The sequence below is a fragment of the Osmia bicornis genome, chromosome 5, assembly GCF_907164935.1.
Source record: "Osmia bicornis bicornis chromosome 5, iOsmBic2.1, whole genome shotgun sequence".
Taxonomy (NCBI): domain Eukaryota; kingdom Metazoa; phylum Arthropoda; class Insecta; order Hymenoptera; family Megachilidae; genus Osmia; species Osmia bicornis.
In genome coordinates this window covers 11,406,300-11,430,096 of record NC_060220.1, presented here as the reverse complement: position 1 = coordinate 11,430,096, position 23,797 = coordinate 11,406,300, and the positions used below count along the sequence as shown (strand labels likewise).

Here is a 23,797-nt window from a genome sequence, read left to right as displayed (position 1 = left end):
ATATAACAGTAGATCAACAGATAAACGTTTAAAAATTCTGTTCTAAAATGTCTGAAAAATGTGGAAGATCTTAAAACGTAATCTTAATTAATACTTTTTAATGCATACAATTTATAAATGAATTATAAAAATATTAAAATGCTTCATTTGTTCGAAATACATTCTTTTGACTTACTTAAAATGGAATTCATTATTCTATTACTCTTAAATAATTACGTTAAGATGTATTTACTACAAATTTAATAAAAATTTATCCCTATTATGATCCTTATATAAATAATTCTAAAAAATGTAATTTTTTATATGAAAGAAATTTGTATTAAATGATTATTAAGCATTTTTATGAAGGAAATCTAATAAAGTTTAAAAATTAGTTTTTGTAAAGAATTTGTTAACAAAACAAGAAACAGAAGCATATAATGCTTGCAACTGTTTTATTCTGCAATTCAGATATTTTACCAATAAAGAATGAAGAATTTTTCTTTAGATAATGTGTATAACTTATACTCGATATCAAAACACTAACATTATATGTAAGTTTCATAAAATTCTCTATTTCGAAGTACCTATCCTATTAAAATTAAACGTATGGAAGTGAAACGGACTGAGATGGAAATATTTAGGACCAAAAAAACGTATTACGACGATCTCAATGAAACTAAAAATGGTTCAGATAGTTTTTGGGAAATATTTATCGCATTATGTGTCGTTTTGATTTTAATTATTGTATTTATAACCTGCTATCATTATATCCATGGAAAGATCATTTACATTATTTGCAAAAGGTCTATTGAATTTTTTATACTATATTATAAATATATGTATTATTTTCATTGTATTCATACTTGTATACATATATTTAGTTGGCAAAATACTAAAATTACATTAATAAAGATGTTTCACATGGCTAAATAAGAAAAACGACACCGATGACAACGTTACAATAAAAAACGAAAGCAACCGGGGTACGACACAGCGGAGGTCTATGATTTTAAAACCCCATAAAAAATTTAACGATCAAAAAGAAAAATTATATAAAACTAAATCTTATGCGTTCAGGACTCCCTTACAGGTATTAAAAAAAAAAATGCATCAGAAGTTGTATATAACTAATCTTGATTATTTAATTTTTATAAATACAATGACAATTAGGAAAAGAAAAAATTACTTTCTTCTCATACGGATAAAACTATAACTTCTAATAGCAATATTGCTCTGACAAAACGATTATTTTTAAAACTATCTGTTTTATCGTCTGATACTTCTAATAAAAATGGCCATGATCAAACATTAAATAATTGGAACACATGCAATGAACAATGTACTCAAAGAAAAGAAAAGTTTTATCAAAATTCCCATAAGGTACCATCTAAATACTAACATTATTATTTCACACATATTTCAAATTACTTTTCCTTTTCTCCTTAGGGCGAAAAAAGTATTTGCTTTTCAGACACGGACGTGAAATTTCTAGTGATACCTGTATCTTCGAAAAAGTCGAATGAAAATAGAAATAAGGAAATATGTAAATGGAATTCGAAAGATAACAATTATGATATACGAAACAATACCAGTTCCAAACTGATAGAACTTCGATACGAAAATAGAGATTCATTCAGTAATAATGTGCAAAAATATGAAGTATTTACTTCTAAATTAAATTTACCGAATTCTTTTGTATCAAAAAATGTAGCTACCGATTCGTTATCAGATTCTGTAGTAAATGAATTGGATATTTTACCAAACTTATCTCTTAACAAATTGAAAAGGTTCTTAGCTGTTCACAATAATACCAAATTTAGTTTAAATGTAATAATTATTTGAAATATTCATATAGGTCAACGAATTCTCACATTGGTTCTACGGTATCAGGTGTGTCTAATGCAACTCATTTAAAGTCAGAAGGAAATAGTTTCATGGATGTTGCGGATAGTGCTACTATATCAGAAATAGATAAATTACAAAGAAAAAAGTCAGATGAATATAACGTATATTCGAAGAAAATGAAGATGAAAATGAAATCGTCGATGGATATGTTAAGAAGTCAAATAAAAGAGATAAATTCTGAAAGAAAAATTAAATCAGAAGAAAATCTTATGGTTCTCTCAATTAAAAATGAAAATACTAAAAATGATTTTATGTTTAAAAAGGATATTACTTCCATACATGAACAGTATATTGAGAGCCCTTTAACCTCATTGAATCATAGTTCAGAAACGAACGAAATTTATGATGAATTAGGAATATTATTTTCACAATACATGAAACTTCAAATAAAATCATGTAGAAGAAAATATTGTATTAGATCGCGACATTTAAAAAAAATACAACACAGCACAAGAAAATGTCAAGCAAGATTTAATTATCATCAAATATATCCTTATGATCAAAGGCCAACATGTAACTGTGGAAATATATGCAAAGACACATATGATGAATTAAAGTTAATGTCTAAATTACCATTAGAAAGGAAGAATATTTATTACGAAATGTTCACAAGAAGAAAGCAATTCTTGAATCAACCATGCATATTAATTAACCAAGAGTTTATATCTAACTAGCGTTACGAAACATATCAAATAAATCTTTAAGATTTAGATTTAAGTTGATATGAATATCATTTTGTATATCATTTTCTTTCAGAATATATGCTTTAATTTTCTTAGCAAATATTTCTATTGTAATGGTATTGAAAATAAATATACATACATTTAAGAAATTGTTTTATTGGTTAATTACATACGTTCACTTCTTTTTACTTCTTTTACTTGAAGACCTGAAAAATGTAAATACATTGACAAGTTATTTAATACAAATGTTATTAGAAATAAGAATTAAAGGAAAGTTGTTTTAAATATCAATGATCATGGTAAATCATTTTTAATTTATTTGTTAATATATTGATAAAAATACCTGGAGGTAAAGATTGCTTCAATTTTTCTGCTTTTTCCTTGTCTGTAATTACAAGGGTATACAAAAATCTTGAACACCTGACTTTGAATTTAACATTTTCAGCATTCTTCTTAATTTTTACAGCTAGGAAAGTTACGACAAAAGCCATTATTATAACACAGTATTATTTATTATAACATACAGTATTTAAGAAAATACTCACATTTTGCATCCTTCCTCCTGGCTTTCAAAAGGAAGTCTTTGATTTCTTTAATTTCTCGTGGCTAAAAGATTTAAATTATTATAAATTTACTAATTATCATTTGGGTTTAGCACTCTATTCAGGTTATGTCGCACACAATTTAGTAAAACTTCAGATACTTCTAATACATTCTAATATAAACGTTATTTCAAGTAACAGAATGAGTTTAATGAATTTTAATTACAAGCTACAATAAATACAAAATAATAATGAATATTGAACACATACCATTGTGATTCTGAGAAGAAAATGGACACAACCAGAACCAGCTGGAACGATCGAGAAAAATGGTTACTACACAATTCGATTCTAGTAATTTCTATAGAAAAAACGTGACATATATTCTCTTACAAAATCTAGAAATAATCGGCACTAGAAAAAAGGAAAGGATTCCTATTTAAAATATGGATTTCCAAAACTGATTTGGAAAAATAGTACGTACCGTTTTAAGTTATTACCGGAAAAAGAACAAGTATCGGTGCGAAGTTGCGTCAAATCAGCAACGAAATGTCATTGGAATATTCAATATTGTGTAATTTAGGACAAATATATAAGAATCATTATTAACCAAAATAACTTGTCAATTTTATAATTAAAAAAACCATTTTTAATATAAAATATAATAATCTGATTTTTGTAATCCCATTCACATATGTATTTTATAAATTTTCAAATACATTTGATGGAAAACAAGAAAAGCATCAGAAAACAAGCCGGCAAAAGAATGGCGATAATTTGAGATCCGAACGATTCAAGAAGACCCTTACTAACAATAAGCTAAAACAAAAGGCTGAAAATCTTGGCTATCATGGATCTGACGTTTCAACATTTTCAAAGTGAAAAGAAACGTGCTTATGAAAAATATATAATATAATAAAAAGCTTTAAATAAAGGAGTTGAAATTAGCCTTTAATAAAGAAGAAATTTTATAAAATACAGAGTTAAAAAACCGAAAAATGATAAGACGTTAAAAGAAAAGCAGTCCGAGATAGTTTTAGAAAGCGTCGAAGAAGATGGACGCTATGCAAAATCTTTATTACATGTATCTATACAATAATCAATTAATTACAGTAATAAAGTGTGTCAATTGTATCGACTGGAAACCAATAATTTCAAATAAAAACCCACAGATTTTTTGTTAAACTGTTTTTGAAAATATTTTTTATAGTTGGCGCTAGTTATGTTACGATTCAGTTGTTACTTATATCTGTGTGAACATATACTCGTCAGTCAGCTTTTCGCATTGCTATTGTGAGTGCGATACATGCGACGAGGTGTCCGACGGTAAAAGTTTAAACGCGATTAACACGATTGTATTTTATGTTACGTAGGAACGTAATTTTTTACTTTATAAATACATAATTACGTAGCTAATTCATTAAAGAATAAAATCGAAAATTGTATAAAAATGGATAGCCCATTACCGCATATTATAGAAAGTGCGGATTGTGATGGTACTTCCAAACCGAAAGACAGGTTAGTTAATCTTCTGGATCAGATTGAAGTGCACGTAGAACAACTGAGAAAAGATGCCTGGAGACTTGAAGAAGAAAGAGATACTCTGTTGACTACTTTGGACACGCTCAGAAATAATGAAATCTTGAGTGGATTAGAAGAAAGTAAGTGTTTATTTTTTTTATTTTGAAAATGCAAGGTCAGCTGCAACATATCTAGAAACGTTCTTAACAAGAATTTCGGCATTTATATGTAGAAACTTTTCTTTTTGTAAAATTACTCATGGTGATATCAAATGATTGTTCTTCTTATATCTATATGTAAACAAGTGTTAAACAGAGATAATACAATTTACTGCAATAAGTTTTTATCTCTAATAGCTGATAAGGATGATGTACTAAGGTATGCTGAGAGATTGTCCTTAAGATGTCTGACAGTCGATGTTTTAGTCAAAATACAACGTGATCAAATTCAGCAAGAAGCACTACATCAGGTAATTTTTAAGTCATTTTTATACATTGTGTACTTTTGTTGAGGAACAAAATTCATTAAAAGTTCTATTCTTTAATATAGGTAAACGGTTTGATCGATAGTTTAATCATTAGTCTACGCGATGATCCAGTTGGAACTAGACAGCGTTGTGCATCTTTCATGAATGCTTGTACTTCGCAAAGTTTGGGACATTCTGATAAAACTTTTGAAACTGCTATTCTTGGATGTACTATGGACGATCAAAAACGGATAAAGAAAAGACTACAGGGGTTATTGGATTACATTGATAAAATGCATACCATCCAGTTACTATGAACCTTCGTGTGGACTCTGTAATTTTGAAAAAGAAGCAGAAAAATTACTCTTTGAATGAACAGTTAGAGCATTTAGTTGTTCCAAGGGAGATGAGAAAAATAAAAGCTAATTAAATCTGAGTACTTGATTCAGTGGTGATATTTATGATAAATGTAAAAAAAACATCACTTACATGTGATTTATCTTCTCCACATATGCTGTGAGTTACTACATCTTGCTACTTAAACGAATAAGCTGCTGTACACTTTATATTTGCAACTGAGCATTGGATATAGTAGGAAGTGATTATGCAATTATTACAGTAATTACTGTATGTCTATATTTGTTAAACAATTTTTAGTAATTAAGTTTGTACGTGTTAGAAATGAAGGAATAGTAGCATTGATAAAGCTAATATTCAAAGAGAAGCAAAGTAACTAAATGAGTATGAAGCATATTTTATTTATGCCTAATGATCTGAATAATTTGGTATTAGTAATTTAAATTTAACCTTTCCATGAACATAACTACTCTGCTGTGCCTACAGTATAAATCATTGTTAAATAAAATAACTCATTATTATTTTGATCATTTCAAATTAATAAATTAATAGTCCTTCCTACTATCTAAAAAGTATATTATAACATGTTAAAAGAAATGGAATACAAATTCTAATTACGTGAAAAAATATGGCTTTGAGGTCTTTGTATTTTAAATACTATTGGGACTTGTAATATAATACTGTAGATGAAGTTATATTTAGTGCGGAATTGACAATTTATCGCGTACTACGTTTATAATAAAATGAATAAGGATATTATGTATAGTCTGGCAGAGTCTTTAAATTTTCTTAGGTTTATATAATTTTTTTTTACTTTACATTATTTATGGACCATTCATGATGCAATAGTTTATCACCAGGCTATTTTAATCATATAATCTTTATTCATATTTTTTTTATAGCAATTTAATTGCAATTTTTTTAATATAACCTACAGACCTGAACCAATGTACATTACGGAATAAAAATAATTGCGTTAAAAGTTACTTTCCTGTATCTAAAATTCACTTTCTATGCGATACAAGTAAACAATAAAACATCATGAATAATTCAAAGTGACATTTATCAAAATTCGTAGAATGGTCTTTCGTGTTTTTTCGGCATTTATTTGTAAAATACCGTTTGAAATAGATTATTTAAAAATCGTAACATTTTATTTTTATTCATATTTTATCATTATCATTTACAAAAAAAAGGGTATTTTTTGTCAACATAATATTTTCTTTCTTACAAACTAGAATATTTGGTTAGCCGTTATATCGATACACATAAATTAATATCTATTTCTTCTAATAATTTGAAACTTTTTAAAATAATTTTTCAATTAGATGAAAAATAATTATTGTTACCATTACTGATCACTTGTTACAGCTGTTTAATTCAGTCTGTAACTCAACATATAAAAAGACATTATATTGATTTTTAACGTTCATTAACATATACAAATCATATATTTACAAAAACTTGGCATAGGTAAAAAAGTATTCTATTGGAAAGTAAAAAATTGTACGCATAACAATTTAAAACTGTAATGTGCTTTAAAATGACTTTACGCGTATGTACACAATGTTGCAAAATTCTGAGAAGATTAAAAATATTGAATAATAATAAAATACAACGTATAAAAATGCTCTAATGTTTCAGTATGAAATGTGCTGCTTGTAACATTATCAAAACGTCCTTTTTTGCTTTGTACTTATACATATGTACTTTAAGAATTCTATAATATATAATTTACTTTTCCCTTTTCAATGAAAGAATTTCTGCTAACATATTTTTAATTGATCGCGTTTCTTCTATCAAAGAAAATGTGTATCACAAATTAACTGACATAGCAATACTGTTTGAAGATAAATCATGCGGCTTATTCATCTTCCTATTATAATTTCAATACTGTATGCTGTGCTTGTTTGATAACAATAAATGTTTAAACCAATTAGTGTACGCTGTCGCAATGACCATTAAAAAGAGAGCCTTACATCATTATAAATAGTATGAATATCAGTCTGTACATGGTTTAAAGTACTCGTTACAATTGTTCACGTATGTACTTATCTACGAAAAAGACTAAAGTAGTATACAAGCGTTTTTTACGAAATTCCTTTTTTTGTGATTCTTTGTCTTGGCACCCGGCCGTAAAACTATGGTACCATTCCCTGTATTCCGGCCACACGTGGATCCGTTCGGACTAAAAGCACCTGCAACAAAATATAAATAAAATGTACATACACATACATACATATATTTTTCCATCAGTCGAGATACTGCAGTCTGTATTAAAAAAAAATAATTAGCCGTTTCCTTTATAGTACAATATTTTACACTCCAATTTTATCTTCATAATAGTATAAGGTAGCTGTATGCTATAATTAGTGTATTCTATTATCTGTACATGCTGTAATCGTTTAGACTATTAATTGTATAATTTATGTTAATAAAAACAAACTGTTACGCCTAATAAAACACTTTATCGTAAGTTTTTATGATTCTTCATCTTTTATCCAGTATCAACACTTTTTCTAAATCAGAATTAATAGGAAGTCTGAGTTCATCAGATCCGCTTGATAGGAGTTAATATATTTCAAAATATTCTCTTTGAAATCCTTCTCTTCCTCTACAACTATTAATACACAAAGCGAACAGTCCATCCTTTGGGCAACGTCCGACAGCACTTGAAAAATATTATCCAGCCTCTGTGTGTGTGTATAGGCACACATACACTGGTAGCGTTATTCAAGAATCAAGATCGATGGTTACGGTCACGCGATCGGAAGATGTATTTACACATTACCGGAACGTATAGTAGACAAAGGGTTTTACTTCTAAAGGAAGATTTCTTATTGACCAATGAAGAAAAGAATTCTGATTATTTAAAAAAATATTCTGGTACTTAAGAAATTTTAATTCTATTAACAATTTCAATTTTCTTCATTTCTACTCTATGCTAGATTGTCCATTGCGTGCCTCTCTGCACAGGAAGTTATAATCGTTGATCAAATACCGAACCAAGGTAGATCACCTGCTAAATCTGAGCCAACATTCATCCATTCCCCAGTCCAAAAATTTCTTCTAACCTTCAAAATGCTCAGCGAATATTTCACTGGTGAAAGAAAGGACAGATTTAGTCAGAAAGAGTGACAGAAGAAAAATAATCATAAATTAGTGTTGATAATAAAGAAAAGCATAAGCCAATATTTAGAGCCGCCGGGTTAGAAGGGTTAAAGACGAAGAAAGGCATCAGGATTAACTGAACCTGTAAGCAAAAGCGTGCGTATCCGGTGCAGTTAATACATTATGCATCTTCTTGAAGAGTTTCCAAGAAAGACCACTGTTCTTTTTCTACGGCTATTACAAGGTTAAACAACTGGTCAGTCGTCTGTATATCTAATCTACCATGTGTAAAATTAAGTATACAGGGTGTCTCATAATTCTTGTAACACCCGGAAATGGGGGGTTGCTGACGTGATTCTGAACAACTTTTTCCTTTACCAAAATGTTGGTCGAAGCTTCGTTTTTGAATTATTCACGAAAAACACTATAGCCAATGAGAGGGCACGTAGAGCGCGCGCTCAACCACGAAAGTGTTGGCTCTGAACCGCGCTCGATCGTAGTTGTGAACAAACGCATTGGTACAGCGTGGGTATCGAGGGAAGCATGCGTCTTAAATTAACACGTTGGATGCCATGGAAGTTACCGAATAATTAAAAATGAAAAAGAAATAGAAAAACATTATTTTAAGTAATATTGCTATGGTATAAATAATTTGAAATGGCAAATAGAAAGCTTGAAATTTGAAAATTAATTATTGCTATCCTTAAATAATAATTAGAGTTTTAATACGTCCCATAAAAAATGCCCAATTTCACTGTGGCATTCAACGTGTTAAGGGGATCGTCTGGCGTGACTGGTTGTTTTCGGCGGTTTTTTCATGAATTTGAAATAAAAAAACTATAACACATAGTTTTGTGATTGTTGTAAATTTTTTTAAATTTGTAAATTTTTTTAAACACACATATGTAAAAATGGCGGCTCTATTCTCCGCGAACTGCACTCATGCGCAAAGAGCATACTCAAATGGTTTACTAAAATGGTGACTACGTCACTTCCGGTGGTCCGAAATAAAAAATTCAAAATTCTTACTAATTGTTATATATTTCGCTATTGTAGGAACTAGTATCAAGTTGAAAAATAGAAAATTGCATAAACGGCGGGTTTGTAAAGATTTTGTTACACTTTTGCAGTACTTGCTGATTGCTTGTAAGGTTCTAAAAATCAAATGAAAAATTTGTTAAGGATAATTCTAGTTCCAACGATAACAACAGGTGCGCTGAAGCTGCACCTTCAGTATAGACTCCATACTCGACCTAAAACTGGAGTTATCGCGTAAACCAGGTAGAAAAACACGAATCTGAGAGAAACGCGTTCAAAGTTTTGAAACCCCGGTTTGACGCGCTGTGTATCGCCTTCTTTCAGATTTCATATCTTTGTTAAGTCAACGAATTTCGAAAAATTCGTTCGTAGGCATATTTTCTACAGTATGATTATAAAAATATTTTTTAAAAAACCCCAATTTTTTAGAATTATTCGTTATTCATGGATAACGAACGCGTTTGTTCACGGCTACGACCGAGCGCGGTTCAGAGCCAACACTCTCGTGGTTGAGCGCGCGTTCTCATTGGCCAGTGTCTTTCGTTAATAATTCAAAAACGAAGCTTCAACCAACATTTTGGTAAAGGAAAAAGTTGTTCAGAATCGCCTTAGCAACCCCTCATTTCCGGGTGTTACGGGATTTATGAGACACCGTGTATGTATTGTTCTCATTCGGTACGGATCAATGAAAGTACAATTTTTTTTTTTTTATCACTTACTTATTACAGAAGGAGATCTAGGCCCGGTAGAGTATAATCTCAGGTCGTCTTGATAATCGTCGTCGCAGCGGCGCATCTCGTGGAGACATCGCGACGCCAGATGCCGGAAGACGCTCATAACACCGACATCCTCTTTCACGGATGTTCTTAGGAGCTTACAACCTAGGGCACGACCGAGCCTCTCAGCCTCGTCCCTGGAACAATGGTATTTCGCTCGAGATTTCGCGAAATCGCGAATCGCTAATTAAAGAAGCTAGGCTAGTTACGCTTACGGATCAATGACGCACTGATCAACCAGGTCCATCTTGTTTTGTACAAGAACCGTGGGAATTTCACCGCACTCGTTTTCCACCTGCAAATTAGAAAGAAAATGCTCCTTTATCAGTATGCGAAACCGGATTCGATGTTTTTCTAATTAATGTTAACAAACTAGACGATCTTTGTGAACATTTCGCGTACGCGTAACAATCTTTCTATTCTATACTGAATTGCAGCTGCAACTTCTTTCAAACGGGTATGACAATTAGCATCAAATTGCATTCTCAGCAATTGCAAGGGGTGCAAGCAGAATTAGGAATTAAATGACCCTCTTGAATCTCTCCTTTTTTTTTATAAAATAAAAAATAAAAAGATTTCATTTTGATTCATTATTGTAGATAATGTATCTTCTCCTTTGAAAGAAACAAACGAGAATGTTTTTCGAAACGCGAAGAAGAAAACGAGCGATTGCGTTGACAAATGAAAAAATTATTATTTTTACACCGCTTAACCGTCCTAAGTTATTAAAATTAATCTCTGGGCATCGGAGAAATAACAGTGTCGAAGCAGATCAATCACGACAACTCTGTTCGCGACGATTTGTACTCGTTCCAGCCGCAGTTACACACCTTTCTCGTCTGTTTCTCCGGAGTTTAATAAAAAAGAAACAAGCGAACATACAAGTTTCTACGAAAGGAATTCGAGAGCGTGTTCGATGATCTCGAACGACGATCAGAATCGCATCTACGGGTAACATTGAATTATTGATAAAAATACACCTTCGACGTGTACACGGTTTTACATCGATGAAATTTCGATCATTCGCCTCATTAGAATATCACGTTATTTTGCCTAACGTGCGCCGCGCAAGAAAGAAATCGTAAACGAAACACCATATAAAACTACCATCCTGTGAGAGAGAGTATACATTTAAGGTATCACAGTTGCCAGCTATTACAACAATCGCGTGCATTCTCTACTTTAAACTCGTTTTACACGATCGTAAAGGAAAGACAGATAGATTCTATACACTTATCATCAGAATTGCTACCAAAATGCAATAAAAAGATGTTCAATAGTAGGGTAAATCACCTGGTAACTCGTCAAATAGAATATTCTATACAGGATGTTGATATACTAACTGATAGAATATATTAAGAAAAAGAAAATAATTCAAGGAAGATATACGATTGAAAATTTGAAAACAAAAGATAATAAATCCTTTGTGACATACATGGAATTGAAAAGAGACACCCTGTATATGTTACCGGCTATGTATGAAAAACAGGCATTATATAGAATGCCTGGCGTTTTTGGGCAAAGTATAAAATATCCGAATTTTAATATTATATTAATTTTTCCTAGCCAGTTATATACATAGAATGAGAAATGCTATTTAGGCAAAGTATTAAAATAGAAATAAAGTATAGGACTTTCTTATTGAGGAAAACAAGAGAAAATAAAATATGAACCTACTTGCTGCAACAAGAAAGGAAAGAATTCAATTTAGAATTACACTTAATCGTCTTTCTTAAAAAAAAAAAGTAAAACTTGAAAAGGCTTTCATTAAAAATACATAGATGAAAAAAAGAAAATATCACGTGACATTAGAAACACTATTAGCGGGAGTATTTTATACTTTGCCCGTTTGTCGTTTGATATTTCATAGAATGCCTAAGATATGTTTTGCCCAAAAATGCCATTCATTCTATACAATGCTTTCCATGCGTTAAAAAGACAAATATCGTTATTACAAATTGTTGGTATAACAATAAACTACATCGTCAGGAATATCTCAGAGGAACATAACGAGTGTCCCTAATTGGTCGATGGACGGACGACTGAAAGACGTATGTACATTAGTTGGCAAAAATGATGTAAGGCTGCGGCGACGGTATCCGTGGTAAACGTACAACCGTGGAACGACTTAAAATCAGCCCTTGCTTTAATGGCACCTTCACTTTCACATTCCACCATCCGTCGTGGCTACCTACGGAAACGTGCTTGCACCGGTTCACGACTGTGTGTATGTCTCTCAAAGTCGTACCTTCAGCTTCCACGAAGGAATGGCGTCGAAGGAATCTCTGTCGGTGGCTGAATAAGCGAGCACGCAGGCATGGGCGCCGCGATAATAAGCAGCGGTGATTGCGTCGAATTCCTCTTGACCCGCGGTATCCCATAGCATCAGTCTCACGTCCTCGCCGTCCACCCTGTGGAAAGAGAGACAAACGTTAGTTAGGGAATTCTTGATAAGTGACCTTGAGAGGTCATCGATAACCTCTTCCAGGGCATTCGACGCCTGGATACGTTGATTTATACTCCGTCCAACGTAAGAATAACCTCAGTTCTCGACCAGTTTTCGACCGATCTGCGCACCCCCCACCATTACCTACCGATCTGTGCCGATCTGGTGCATACGATTAGTCGCGAATCGAACCCTATCGGCAGGGCCGATTTTAGCAATATTGGCGCCCTGGGCAAGATTATCGTGGCGTCTATTCAGGAGCTCAAAATTTTTAAGAAAAAAAGACAAGGTAATAATATGAAACGATGAATCTGTAGTTAGATTGTAAAAACTGTTAAACTACATAGCAGATTTACTAATCTAAACGGATATAAATGAATAAATATTAGGGACACCGGGCTGCGGCGCCCCCAAATTGGGGGCGATATCGGTGTAAAAGGAATTAATTGTCACCGCGTATGAAAAAAGAGAAGAACGTGTGCGGTTAGGTGGGGGCTTCGGACGTCGCGTCGTTGCGCCTCCTGTCATTCAACCCATGCGCGAAACGAGGTTATTCTTACGTTGGACAGAGTATAAATGAAATTTTTCCGAACCTTTTCACCTGAATAGGGACGGAGTCTAGGATAGGGAATTCTCAGGGATAAGGAATCGTCTATCCGGTAATTTTTGACCGAAAAAGATCAAATAAGCCTTGTTACGATATTAAGGTAAATCTTGCGGGTTATGGAAACATCTGATATTCGGAGAAGGTGAAAAACAGTAGCCGTAGTCGTTTACGCGTACCAGCTGTTTGGAAACGCGCTAGCCTCCTGCTTCGCGAACGGGAACTTACTGACATGAATTACGGCACGTCTGGGCTTCTGAAAACATGATAGCCTCCTGTTTCGTAAACGGGGAACTCATTCGGATGATTTACGCGCTGTAACTTACGAAACTGTGCCGGCCTTCTGGTCTTTCCACCTGTGATTCCTGTGTATGTACATACGCGTAATTTTCATTTCTGCCAATCAGGCTGATTTTTTCATTTTATTTTTAATCGAAGATCTTAGAGCAAGAGAGATTTAGCTTTATTTTCGACAACTGTTTGGTTATGTATAAAATTATTCTACATCGTTTGGTGCAAGTTTTTATTAAATCTGATAAAGAATGAACGATTTATTGGAAATTTTGAACCCATTTCTACAGATAACGACGACAAGCAGATTCAAGAGTAGGATAAAATTTTTAAAATTTATAATTCTAAAAAATAAATTCAATTCTATTCTAATATTAAAGTAATTATTACGAATATAAATTCTCTTAATATTGATTTCACATATGTACTCTTAACATTCCTCGACCTATAAATTAATTAAAATCGGCGAAAAGTATGGCGTGACGAAGGTTACCGTGATATAGGTATAGAAATATTCTTGTTACGGTTGTTGCATATGCATGAACCGTTTACATTACCTTTTTATTATCGTTTCCCTGGAATAAATTCGTGGAGGTTGAATTTCACGAAAGCCACCGGTCGTATCGATATTCGTATATAACTAACAAACCGTACGATGCACCGTTTAATTTAAATCAACGATCTACTTAAGAAGCGTGAAAAGGAAAAAGAGAAAGACTCGACCGCATTTCTTCCAAATGAACCCGTAACTCGATTCGCGATCATCCATTATCGCATTCCATAACCGCGATTCAACGAAACTGCTCCAATATCCACTCATTATTCGCTTTTATTGTTCGACATTAATAATTTATGAACACCATACACCGTACAAAATGCCTCAATGATTTTCTGTTTATTCATTAAACGTGCATACATGATTCGTTTCGAATGTCCTTGCTGAAACTTGAAACGATTCATACGATCTGATCGACAGCCTTCTATTTTCTTTTCTCTTTTTTCAAAATGAGAGGAGAAAGGCCAGTACATTTCTCAAGGACCTAGAAATTGTAGAGAAGGTACGAGTATGAGATAGGGTAGAAATATGAAATACCAAGGTTTTAACCCCTTCGCCTATGATTTTTTTGATGGATGCGTCAAACAGAGCTATTTATTGCTTGAATTTTAAAACAAATAAATAAAATATCATGCATACATAGCATGATCTTTGGCTGAGCAAATTATAATTAGAATTAAACTAAAAACTCAAATTTAACACATTTTAACTGTAAATTGCCTCACGAATATGACAGGATGTTGTAGGGCAAGGAGTTAACCCGTAGTATTGATACTTTTAACCTTTAGACAGGGTTGGGAAGTAACTCGTTATTTTTAAGTTACTTATTTTCGGTAACTCTAACTTAACTTCGTTCTTTTTTTCCTTAGTTACATATTTTTGGTAACTAGTAACTATTTTAGTAGTTAGTTTAAAAGTTACTTTATATATATTTCGATCTTCATAATAAAACGAAAAATGTCCCTATTTAGAAGATTTATTAGGAATACGTTCTACTGAGAGTTCCCCAATTCTTGAACAAAACCTCGACTTTTTTGCTTTTAACAAGCAAACTAAAGAAATTGAGTCCGTACAAGAAGAATTGTATCGGTTCTTAAAATCGAGTAACTGCAATATCAGTATGTATGTTAAACGATTACAGTGCAATCAAGAAACATTTTATAAAATATAACACGGCACTACATAAGAGGACACCTCCTTGATGACATAATTGAATACCAAATACTGTTAAAATGCAATAAAAACTTTTATTAAAATTTTGAGTAAAATATTGGGTATTATTGAGTATTATGCGTTACTTTATAGAATTATAATTGTAGCAAGAAAATAAATTTATCAGTGATCCAGGGTCCTTTGACACGTTTTTATTTTTTATTTTTATTCCAAAAAAGTAACTGTCAAGTAACTTGTTACTTTTCTTCAATAACTGTAACTGTAACGAGTTACTTTTTAGAATTGGTAACTTGTAACTGTAACTAGTTACACTTTTAGTGAAAAAACTGTAACTATGACTAGATACTTTGATAAAGTAACTTTCCCAACCCTGCCTTTAGACTGCCGGAAAATCTAAATTGGAGCAGCACATTCAAACATTCATAATCATTCATAGAAAGAAAGAAATTAAAAAAATAGAAAGAAATAAATAAAAAAAAAAAATTTTTTTAAATAAAAAATAGGGATGAGAGTCGACTGTACAATATCAATCATAGTGTCCGTTCGTCTAGTGTATTTTATAATTTCAAATAAATTATTCGAATTTTAAATTATTGAATATTCGAAAGCTTTTATCAGATGATTATGTTAATTACTTTAACGCTTTTATTAAATAATTAGATTTATGATATTTGCTGCGGTTAAACTTGGACTCCAAAGTCAGTGCTTTTTCACTAGACGAACGGACACTATGATTGATATTGTACTAAAAAACTAACTTCACCATCGTTTTCCGGAACCCCAAAACTCTATAAAAACAGACTTTTAGGGAAAATAGAGAATTTTTCATTTTTCCTACCCGTTAGCTGCCGGAAAGTCTAAATATAAATAGTCTCTACCTGTGATCGGAACTTCACAATATGTTATATATAAAATTTTAAAACTTACTAAAGGGAATAAAGCTCTTAAAATCCTGGCAGTCTAAAGGTTAACGATGATTGTATATCAAGTATTACGACGAGTGAAATACTCACCTATGAGAACCATTCTTGATTAGGTATCATTGTTTTGTTTAACAAACGTTTTAACTTCTGGTCGTGATAGAAAGTTCCTACGTGTGCTTCTTAAAGTGAAATTTATTTTGATTTACTTTGCGAGTTTTAGAAAAGCAGAACGATTAAGTTACACTATAATGATCATAGTATTAGTATATCAAAGAATATTTGAAGTATTTGTATTTTGATTATGATAAATAATAATAGTGAAATGATAAATTGGTAGAAATATGAGATACTTGATTTACAACAAGTCTTATTTATTACTAAATAATAAAATAAACATACGAACATATAAAATGTGCATATCTTGCGATAAAAGTTTCTCTGAAGATTGTAAATGCGAATTATGAATTTAGTGCCTATCATGCCATTTATGAGGAAAATAAAATAAACGGTTTAATCGCGGTTGTTTTATTATATTCAAAGTTCTGTTATGTTTCATTTATCATTATCAATGATCTTAATTTTATAACTTGATTTTTATCAAAAGTAACATTCTCTCGTATTACTAGCCGAATTTACTATCAATTAGAAAAATTGGAAAAAGCAGAAGTTTTGAAAATATTTATAGAGCTCATTCTGCAAATTTCTATGTTCGATCTTTTTATTTACGAGTATTCTGAAACTCTGTACATCTAAAAAATGAACTGGGTATTCCATATTCGTACGCTCTTTATAATTTTACATGAATGGAATTTTCTTTACAGGATAAAGTTTCTGTTAAATTAGCGATCAGAGGAATAATGGGCACTCGCTAACGAATTTAATAACAGGATTATAATTATTTGTACAGCTTTACGATCGGAACGAAACGAAAAGGGTATTGTCGGCCTCTCGAAAATAAATGAAAAATGATAAAACGATGACTAAAGGCAACGCGTCGTCCCGTGGAAAGTAATTAACTGGAAGGTACGTATACGTACGAATAGAATGCACTTATTATGCATTCTTCTTTAACTATATAGTCTTTAATTATCGTCCGACATCACAGCTTCTTATCTTACTATGTATATACTTTTAACAGCACGAAAAGAGAGACTTATTTCATTCCGGATATTAATATTCCCACCATTCGTGAGATATTTTCTACCTGGATGAACAGGGAAATTTGTTGCCAACAAAATGGACGATTAATTAGTCGATACGGCTTGTTCGCGCAGAAACAATCATACTTCATCATGGAACAACTTGATAAATATTAAATCGTTCATTTCAAAGGATAGAAAGTTTAGCGCGATTCGATTACATAAAAGTATGATAAAATGGTTTCTCTTTATTTATATTTTCCAACTTACTCGATCTCCCGTTCCAAAAAATCCACGCCGATCGTTTTCTTGTAGTCTCTCGTGTATGTACCCTTGCAAAACCTTTGGATCATCGATGATTTCCCTACAGCACCGTTACCGACTATCACCACCTGTAAATAAACATTTCCAGATAATTAGAATGGTGGAAAAAAACTCGAAGAACATAAAACGTAATGATCAAGGGAAAAACTACGTGATTTCTTGATCGTACTAAACTGTCGTTACTGTCGGCTGCAATAAATCATTTCGTCGCAAATGATGTATCTGGTACTGTCTGTTATTACAAGCAATTTCGAATTAGAGACAGCCGCGCGCACACGCACGATCATCTGGAAGGTTGACTTTCTATGCCTGCAGGTCAACATCGGGAAGAAAAAGTGTACGGGTTCTGCAGTTAATATCTCTTGCAACTTTCATGTCAGACAATTGGCTAAAAATCACTTCTGTCGATTTCATTTTATTTTCATTTCCTGTTTCAATTGTTATGGAGATATGGTTTAAATTTTATTTGGAGAGGACCAAAACGTCGGTACATTTAAATAGATACCTCAAAATAGCGTTTTAATTCTTGAATACAAAGAGTTTCATATATTAAGGAACAGTGTGAAATTTAGAAAATGAAAATAATAACGCCATGGGGGTCAATGGTGACCGGCCCCGGAACTTACACACGCTTGAATAATTAAAAGAAAACAATAGAAAACCATGATTTTAAGTAATATTGCTATGGTACAAATAATGTGAAATGTCAAATAGAAAGCTTGAAATTTGAAAATTAATTATTACTATCCTTAATCATAATTAGAGTTTTAATACGTCCCATAAAAAATACCCCATTTCACTGTGGCGTTCAACGCGTTGAAGTAAAATTGGGCCTCTCTCCATGGTCCGCCATCCGAGGGTTAATCCTTAAATATAATGAATCTAGACTTAGACCAATACTAATTTTGAAAGGAAAATAATATGAAATACGAGATTAAAGTAAAATTGAGCCTCTCTCCATGGTCCGCCATCCGAGGGTTAATCTTTAAATATAATGAAACTAGACTTAGACCAATACTGTAATAGATAAGACACCCAATACCTGTATTATTTAATTTACCTTCTTACAATAAAAAAACATGATATTATCTATAATTTCATATTTGACCTAATTTCTTCCTGCATCCTTCATAAAGATCTTTCTAAACTTTCCCTCATTCTTCATATCTCCATTTGCCACAGCATTTCTAATTGAACCGTCGTCTGTTCGTCGCTCGAATCATTAGAAAATCTTCTTTATTCAATTCCAGCAATAAATCATAATTCCCATTAAACATATTCGATACGTGTTTTCATTCTTCGATTCCAACATAGATGCAGAAAAGAAAATGTGTTCGAGGAGGTACATACCTGGTAAAGTAATCGATGAAGCGTCGTAAGAAAGCATTGAATATCAATAGAAGATTGTAAAATACGTATCGACGATATTGTCGAACATTAAAGTTTATTGTACAGCGTATAAAATCGTTTTGCTGTTGACAGTAATGGATCTCAGCGATTTAGGACACGATTCGATGCTATTTTCCCTGTCGATGATTTACGATCTAACACTTTACACGGTGGATAATATTAACCCTCAAAAGAGGTTACCAAATAAATTTTCATTATTAAACTGTAACATCTCCTCGACGCTAAATGAGTATTAAAAAGTAAAGAAGGTTATGAAAGATTTTGTTAACCATAAAAATCCTAGCAAAATGATTATTTTATTTAATACAAAGACACGGGGAACGTAGAACCTCGCACGAATGCCGTTTATGATTTCAGGTGGATTAACAGTTTTTCAGGTACAGTTACTGGTCGACTATAATTTCAGGCGAAGAAACCGAGGAAGTGCTTAATTATGAAGACACTCTCACCAATATCATAGGTATGCCATCAATGTCCCCGATTATATTAAATATATTACTGTTGAACGTCTATGTAGCCCGTCGAGGAAACAAACATTCGCAAAGTATTGGTTTAATTAAAATGCAGATTTTATCTGATTCCACTTTTCTTTCTATCTCGTAGCGCCAGTCAACCGACTTATACGAAGCTACAAATTCTTACGTCTACGGGAAGTTTTCATGTATATCATTGCGCGAAGAAATCTGTTAAAAAGTCCGAAGTCATGTCCGTTACGTTAGGGTGTCGTACATTTAAATAATTCTGCCAAAATCGAGATAACGGTGCGCCTAAAGCAAGAACTAGGTTAAGTCGATAAGGGCACCGAGTCCACGTGAACCGGTCGTCAAGATCGAGCTCCTGTTAAGAGCTATATTATAACAGTGAATCGCAAACGTATTCTTTCCCCCTTTTCAAAATTTATACTGTCCACGAATTACACGAAGTCCCACGAGAATAACGCAATCTGATTGGTCCTGCTTCACCTCAACTCACACGTGACAGCGACCGTGACGTGTGATTGGTCGGAGCGGTTACATCTACCAATTAGGCTTATATAAAACTAGGGAATCAATCGATGACAGTATTTTCATTAAAAAAGTATCGATAATTTATATCATCCGTCGGTAATAATACAAAATGAAATCCTTTTAAACACCATCATCACCCAATATTAAATAGCATTGCTAATTAAGTGGATAATTAGTTTGAATAAAATCATGAAAGCCTGCGATAATTAAAATCACGATTTAATTTATTTCGAGTGCTCTTGATATTGATACGATACAATTATCATAGATATCATCTCACGTGAAGTGTGGGTCAATAACTCTCCCGTTATTCTTAAAAATACGAAAAGAAATTTTATTCATAAAAATTGTATGGTATCGAGGGAGCTATAATGTAACAGTAATTATTTTTTTATTTCTAGGTCGAGCATCTTCAGAAATTCCAAGGCCAACTGAAGAAGTGAAAAATTATAAGAGATTCGAATATTGTAGCAACTCGAAAGGCTGCTTAAGTATACAACATTCTTGAGAATTTTTATAGCATCGTAAAATAAGAGCTTTCACAGAAAACATTTCAACTGAAAGCAGTACCGTTTCTTCGTATCAAGGTTGTCGAAATAAATAGAATTCATCATTATTAAACGAACCTTTCGTTAATAATAATTGAAAAAGTAATAGGATGTTATATCTCGTTATACTTTTCTATATTCAAATCCAGTCAATTACAATTTTCAGCTAGGAAAACAAGCGGTACGCTAATTAAACCGGCGTATGCTAATCGTGTGAATTTCTGAAACAAGCGAATTTCCCCTTCTTTCCAATTTTATCCGCGACCTGTAGCGCATTCTTTCGATTTTACAATCGAATCGAACATTCTACATTGCATAATCGATTTTTAGCATCGAGAAAGTACCTGCGTTGATTTATTTAACGATTATATATCCTTCTAAGCGCAGTCTTTACTCAAAAGAAAAGTAACTGCTGTACGCACTGGTTCTTTCAACTATCGACAATAAGAACAGTAAAAGTAATAGGTGATTTTACATGAGCACATGCCTATGAAAATGTTAGTACCGTTATAGCAATCGAAAGATATATCGCAGTTCTCGATACATGATCGTACGATATTGTACAAATTTTCATTATATTATTATTCTCTACGAATAGAAGTGTATTTCTTTGTAACTAGTATTATTAGAATAATATGATTTGAAAAAAAATTAACTTTCATTTCATATTACCTATCTGTATTGATATTTGAAACAACTTAAAATTATTAAATATATTCTTGTTAAGTTTTTCAAATACTATAAGTTATTCTATAATTATTATAATTAATACGATATTATTATCTGTAGCAATTAAATACTATAAATAATATGTATATTATACTGTTTTCTTTGAGTATCTGTAATTATTAATTATCAGTTATTTAAAAAAAAAGGGACGAATATTCCTAACCTATATTATATTTGCCGGTTCGATTGTGTATACATTTAATGTAGATCTGTCACTGCGCATACGCATTTCTGAAACTTGATTTGAAACGCAAACTTCGATGAAATAGATTCATTGATTGGAAAATACTCAATGTTTAGTATTTTCTAATAGTGTAATTCGATCATTTTCCATTTCAAAATAAAAAGCGAACGCTCAATTAAGAGTGGTTACGCTTCACATAAACAAGTAATCCATTTCCCTTTTATGAAGGCTACTTTAACGTATCCGAATACCTGTTTCAAGATGCGCTAACAAACGTTTTGTTTAGCACAACTATAAATAAGGAACAACTATTTTCTGTTCGATAATGTCAAAGGGAAATTGAAAATTAGACTTTTTGATCACCTTGAGTGATATCTCGAGTTCTTCCTCTCGCATTCTGACCGTAACGTGATTAGCATAATATCCAACTACAATATATCCCGCGATGTCTGCCGCTGATCTTTCGTGTGAAAATTTTTACTCTTAGCAACGATCACCTCTCACGATGTTTTAAATTGATCACCTTACACCAGGACCGAAGCATTTTTACGAATTTCAAATAAAACTCGCACACGTTTTTTTCACTTACGCGATTAACATTAAGCAAATATCCTGTCGCGACGATAAGACTACGAATTACACGGGACACGCGAATACGCGCCACTAACTGACTGAACACCTGTACGAAACACCTGCCGAGACTAACTTTTTAGTAACTTTTCTAGTAACTTTCCTATTTAACACTTAGATGGATTGCCAACCGCTTGACAAAATTTAAAACTACAATGTATAAATTATGAATATTTAACTTATGATTTGATGACTTACATAGAAAAAATGGAAATCTTCAGATTGAAGTCCCCTAAAATCAATTTTTCTAACATCTAAACTAAACAAATATTACAAAACTTTTAAAGTTTGATGTATATAAGTGTTTCTTTCCTTTATTTATAAAATATTTACACTGTAGAATATACTACTACTACCAGAAACAAAACATACAGTTTAAATTTATTAAAAGCCATGTTATAAGTAAAAAATAATTTAATCTATAAAACATGTGTGTTAGAAACATGTTTGGAAAGTGAATAAAGAATATAAAAAATAAAAAGGAAAGTAGTAAGGAATGTAAAAAATTACAAAGAAAATTAGAATCGCTTTCTGTAATATTTCTGAACATGCGATGTATGAATATGTATAGTATGTATGTATAAGTAATTACACAAGTAATGTTCATATATACTGTATGTATGCATACGTATAAAATTATAAAGTTGTATATAATAGTTATTACATAATACACTCATATACGAACAATTTTAATGATAATGCTATTTCAGTAACGATGTTACAGCAGTTACATTTATTTTCAAAAACTATTTTTGACACAGAGGATTATTACAATACTTCACACAATTAATACTTATACATCAGTATATCCTCTGATTTTTAAATTAAAAAATTTGTTAATAAACAAATTAGTTTCTTTTATATAAAAATTATGTAAATATTTTATGTATTAATGAAACCTATATATAAAAGAGCATTTGATTACATCCAAATAAAACTGTACAAAATATAAATATATGCTTATATAAAACTTTGTTTTTGTACAAAATCACCTGACATATTCTACAAAAACGACTTTTAAAGTTCTTATTACCATCAATTTCAATATTATTTGCTGTAATATAATTGTTTAGAACAATAATATAAAATAGTTTTTTTAATTAATTATCAGACGACCACAACGTCAGAGTTTTTAATTTAATTTTAGGAAATATGTGTATTGTTTTTTATTACGTTTGAACTTCTACTATTTTTTTTTTTTCATGTTGTAAGGATAAAATAATAAGTTAAATAATTTTTATAAGAAACAATGCATTCAAACTATTTTTGTCTAATTGTAAGTTTAATATTTATTTGGCAGTATACGTTTTAGATTTTCAATGTATTTAAAGTCATGAAAATATTCGCAATAGAATAGTGGTCTCTGACTAGACAAATTGTTTGATAATGATAATTTTATCTTTTATAAATATTGTAATGTCTTTTTATAAATGAGATAGACGTTTGTTTGCA

The 23,797-nt window shown here is 31.6% G+C and overlaps 4 protein-coding genes and 1 long non-coding RNA gene across 13 annotated transcripts; 3 read left to right on the top strand and 2 right to left on the bottom strand.

Moving 5' to 3' along the window:
* The first annotated feature begins 54 nt into the window (after window positions 1-54).
* Window positions 55-2,696, top strand: LOC114880834. Of its 2 annotated transcripts, XM_029197272.2 has the most exons (5): window positions 55-785; window positions 864-1,072; window positions 1,153-1,362; window positions 1,429-1,769; window positions 1,838-2,696. In XM_029197272.2, exons 2-5 carry the CDS (start codon window positions 986-988, stop codon window positions 2,559-2,561), a joined length of 1,362 nt encoding a protein of 453 aa, XP_029053105.2. In that variant the 5' UTR covers window positions 55-785; window positions 864-985; the 3' UTR covers window positions 2,562-2,696. The 2 variants fall into 2 exon arrangements, with proteins under 2 accessions (XP_029053105.2, XP_046141723.1); XM_046285767.1 differs by having other exon boundaries at window positions 55-1,072.
* A 10-nt stretch (window positions 2,697-2,706) lies between these two features.
* Window positions 2,707-3,665, bottom strand: LOC114880840 (60S ribosomal protein L38). 3 transcript variants are annotated; one of them, XM_029197287.1, is made up of 5 exons: window positions 3,597-3,665; window positions 3,383-3,423; window positions 3,116-3,176; window positions 2,914-3,036; window positions 2,707-2,776 (listed from the first exon to the last, which is right to left on the bottom strand). In XM_029197287.1, the coding sequence occupies exons 2-5, from the start codon at window positions 3,383-3,385 to the stop codon at window positions 2,736-2,738; spliced, it is 228 nt and encodes a 75-aa protein (XP_029053120.1). In that variant the 5' UTR covers window positions 3,386-3,423; window positions 3,597-3,665; the 3' UTR covers window positions 2,707-2,735. The 3 variants fall into 3 exon arrangements, with proteins under 3 accessions (XP_029053120.1, XP_029053119.1, XP_029053121.1); XM_029197286.2 differs by having other exon boundaries at window positions 3,383-3,473; window positions 3,597-3,647; XM_029197288.1 differs by having other exon boundaries at window positions 3,506-3,598.
* A 711-nt stretch (window positions 3,666-4,376) lies between these two features.
* LOC114880839 (BAG family molecular chaperone regulator 2) lies at window positions 4,377-6,442 on the top strand. The gene is made up of 3 exons (XM_029197285.2): window positions 4,377-4,773; window positions 4,990-5,102; window positions 5,183-6,442. The coding sequence occupies exons 1-3, from the start codon at window positions 4,563-4,565 to the stop codon at window positions 5,414-5,416; spliced, it is 558 nt and encodes a 185-aa protein (XP_029053118.1). The 5' UTR covers window positions 4,377-4,562; the 3' UTR covers window positions 5,417-6,442.
* Window positions 6,443-6,532: 90 nt separating this feature from the next.
* LOC114880838 (ras-related protein Rab-23) lies at window positions 6,533-22,405 on the bottom strand. Of its 5 annotated transcripts, none has more exons than XM_029197277.2 (6): window positions 22,079-22,405; window positions 17,784-17,905; window positions 12,630-12,792; window positions 10,597-10,676; window positions 10,325-10,518; window positions 6,533-7,654 (listed from the first exon to the last, which is right to left on the bottom strand). In XM_029197277.2, the coding sequence occupies exons 1-6, from the start codon at window positions 22,109-22,111 to the stop codon at window positions 7,524-7,526; spliced, it is 723 nt and encodes a 240-aa protein (XP_029053110.1). In that variant the 5' UTR covers window positions 22,112-22,405; the 3' UTR covers window positions 6,533-7,523. The 5 variants fall into 5 exon arrangements, with proteins under 5 accessions (XP_029053110.1, XP_029053112.1, XP_029053115.1 ...); XM_029197279.2 differs by lacking the exon at window positions 22,079-22,405 and adding an exon at window positions 19,697-20,061; XM_029197282.2 differs by lacking the exon at window positions 22,079-22,405 and adding an exon at window positions 19,188-19,678.
* Window positions 10,428-17,774, top strand: LOC114880842. Of its 2 annotated transcripts, none has more exons than XR_003790174.2 (3): window positions 10,428-10,529; window positions 17,196-17,397; window positions 17,513-17,774. It is a non-coding gene; the product is annotated as an uncharacterized LOC114880842 (long non-coding RNA). The 2 variants fall into 2 exon arrangements; XR_003790173.2 differs by lacking the exon at window positions 10,428-10,529 and adding an exon at window positions 13,619-13,800.
* Window positions 22,406-23,797: the final 1,392 nt, after the last annotated feature.

Coding starts and splice junctions, on each gene's coding strand:
- LOC114880834 (XM_029197272.2), top strand. CDS start 986: ATGATTTTAAAACCCCATAAAAAATTTAACGATCAAAAAGAAAAATTA. Junction 1,363..1,428: donor TTTATCAAAATTCCCATAAG/GTACCATCTAAA, acceptor TTTTCTCCTTAG/GGCGAAAAAAGTATTTGCTT. Junction 1,770..1,837: donor TCTCTTAACAAATTGAAAAG/GTTCTTAGCTGT, acceptor ATATTCATATAG/GTCAACGAATTCTCACATTG.
- LOC114880840 (XM_029197287.1), bottom strand. Junction 3,037..3,115: donor CAGGAGGAAGGATGCAAAAT/GTGAGTATTTTC, acceptor TAACTTTCCTAG/CTGTAAAAATTAAGAAGAAT. Junction 2,777..2,913: donor GAAGCAATCTTTACCTCCAG/GTATTTTTATCA, acceptor TACATTTTTCAG/GTCTTCAAGTAAAAGAAGTA.
- LOC114880839 (XM_029197285.2), top strand. CDS start 4,563: ATGGATAGCCCATTACCGCATATTATAGAAAGTGCGGATTGTGATGGT. Junction 4,774..4,989: donor CTTGAGTGGATTAGAAGAAA/GTAAGTGTTTAT, acceptor TATCTCTAATAG/CTGATAAGGATGATGTACTA. Junction 5,103..5,182: donor AGCAAGAAGCACTACATCAG/GTAATTTTTAAG, acceptor TCTTTAATATAG/GTAAACGGTTTGATCGATAG.
- LOC114880838 (XM_029197277.2), bottom strand. CDS start 22,111: ATGCGAGAGGAAGAACTCGAGATATCACTCAAG. Junction 17,906..22,078: donor AACTCGAGATATCACTCAAG/GTGATCAAAAAG, acceptor GTTTATTTACAG/GTGGTGATAGTCGGTAACGG. Junction 12,793..17,783: donor TTTTTGGAACGGGAGATCGA/GTAAGTTGGAAA, acceptor CTCTTTCCACAG/GGTGGACGGCGAGGACGTGA.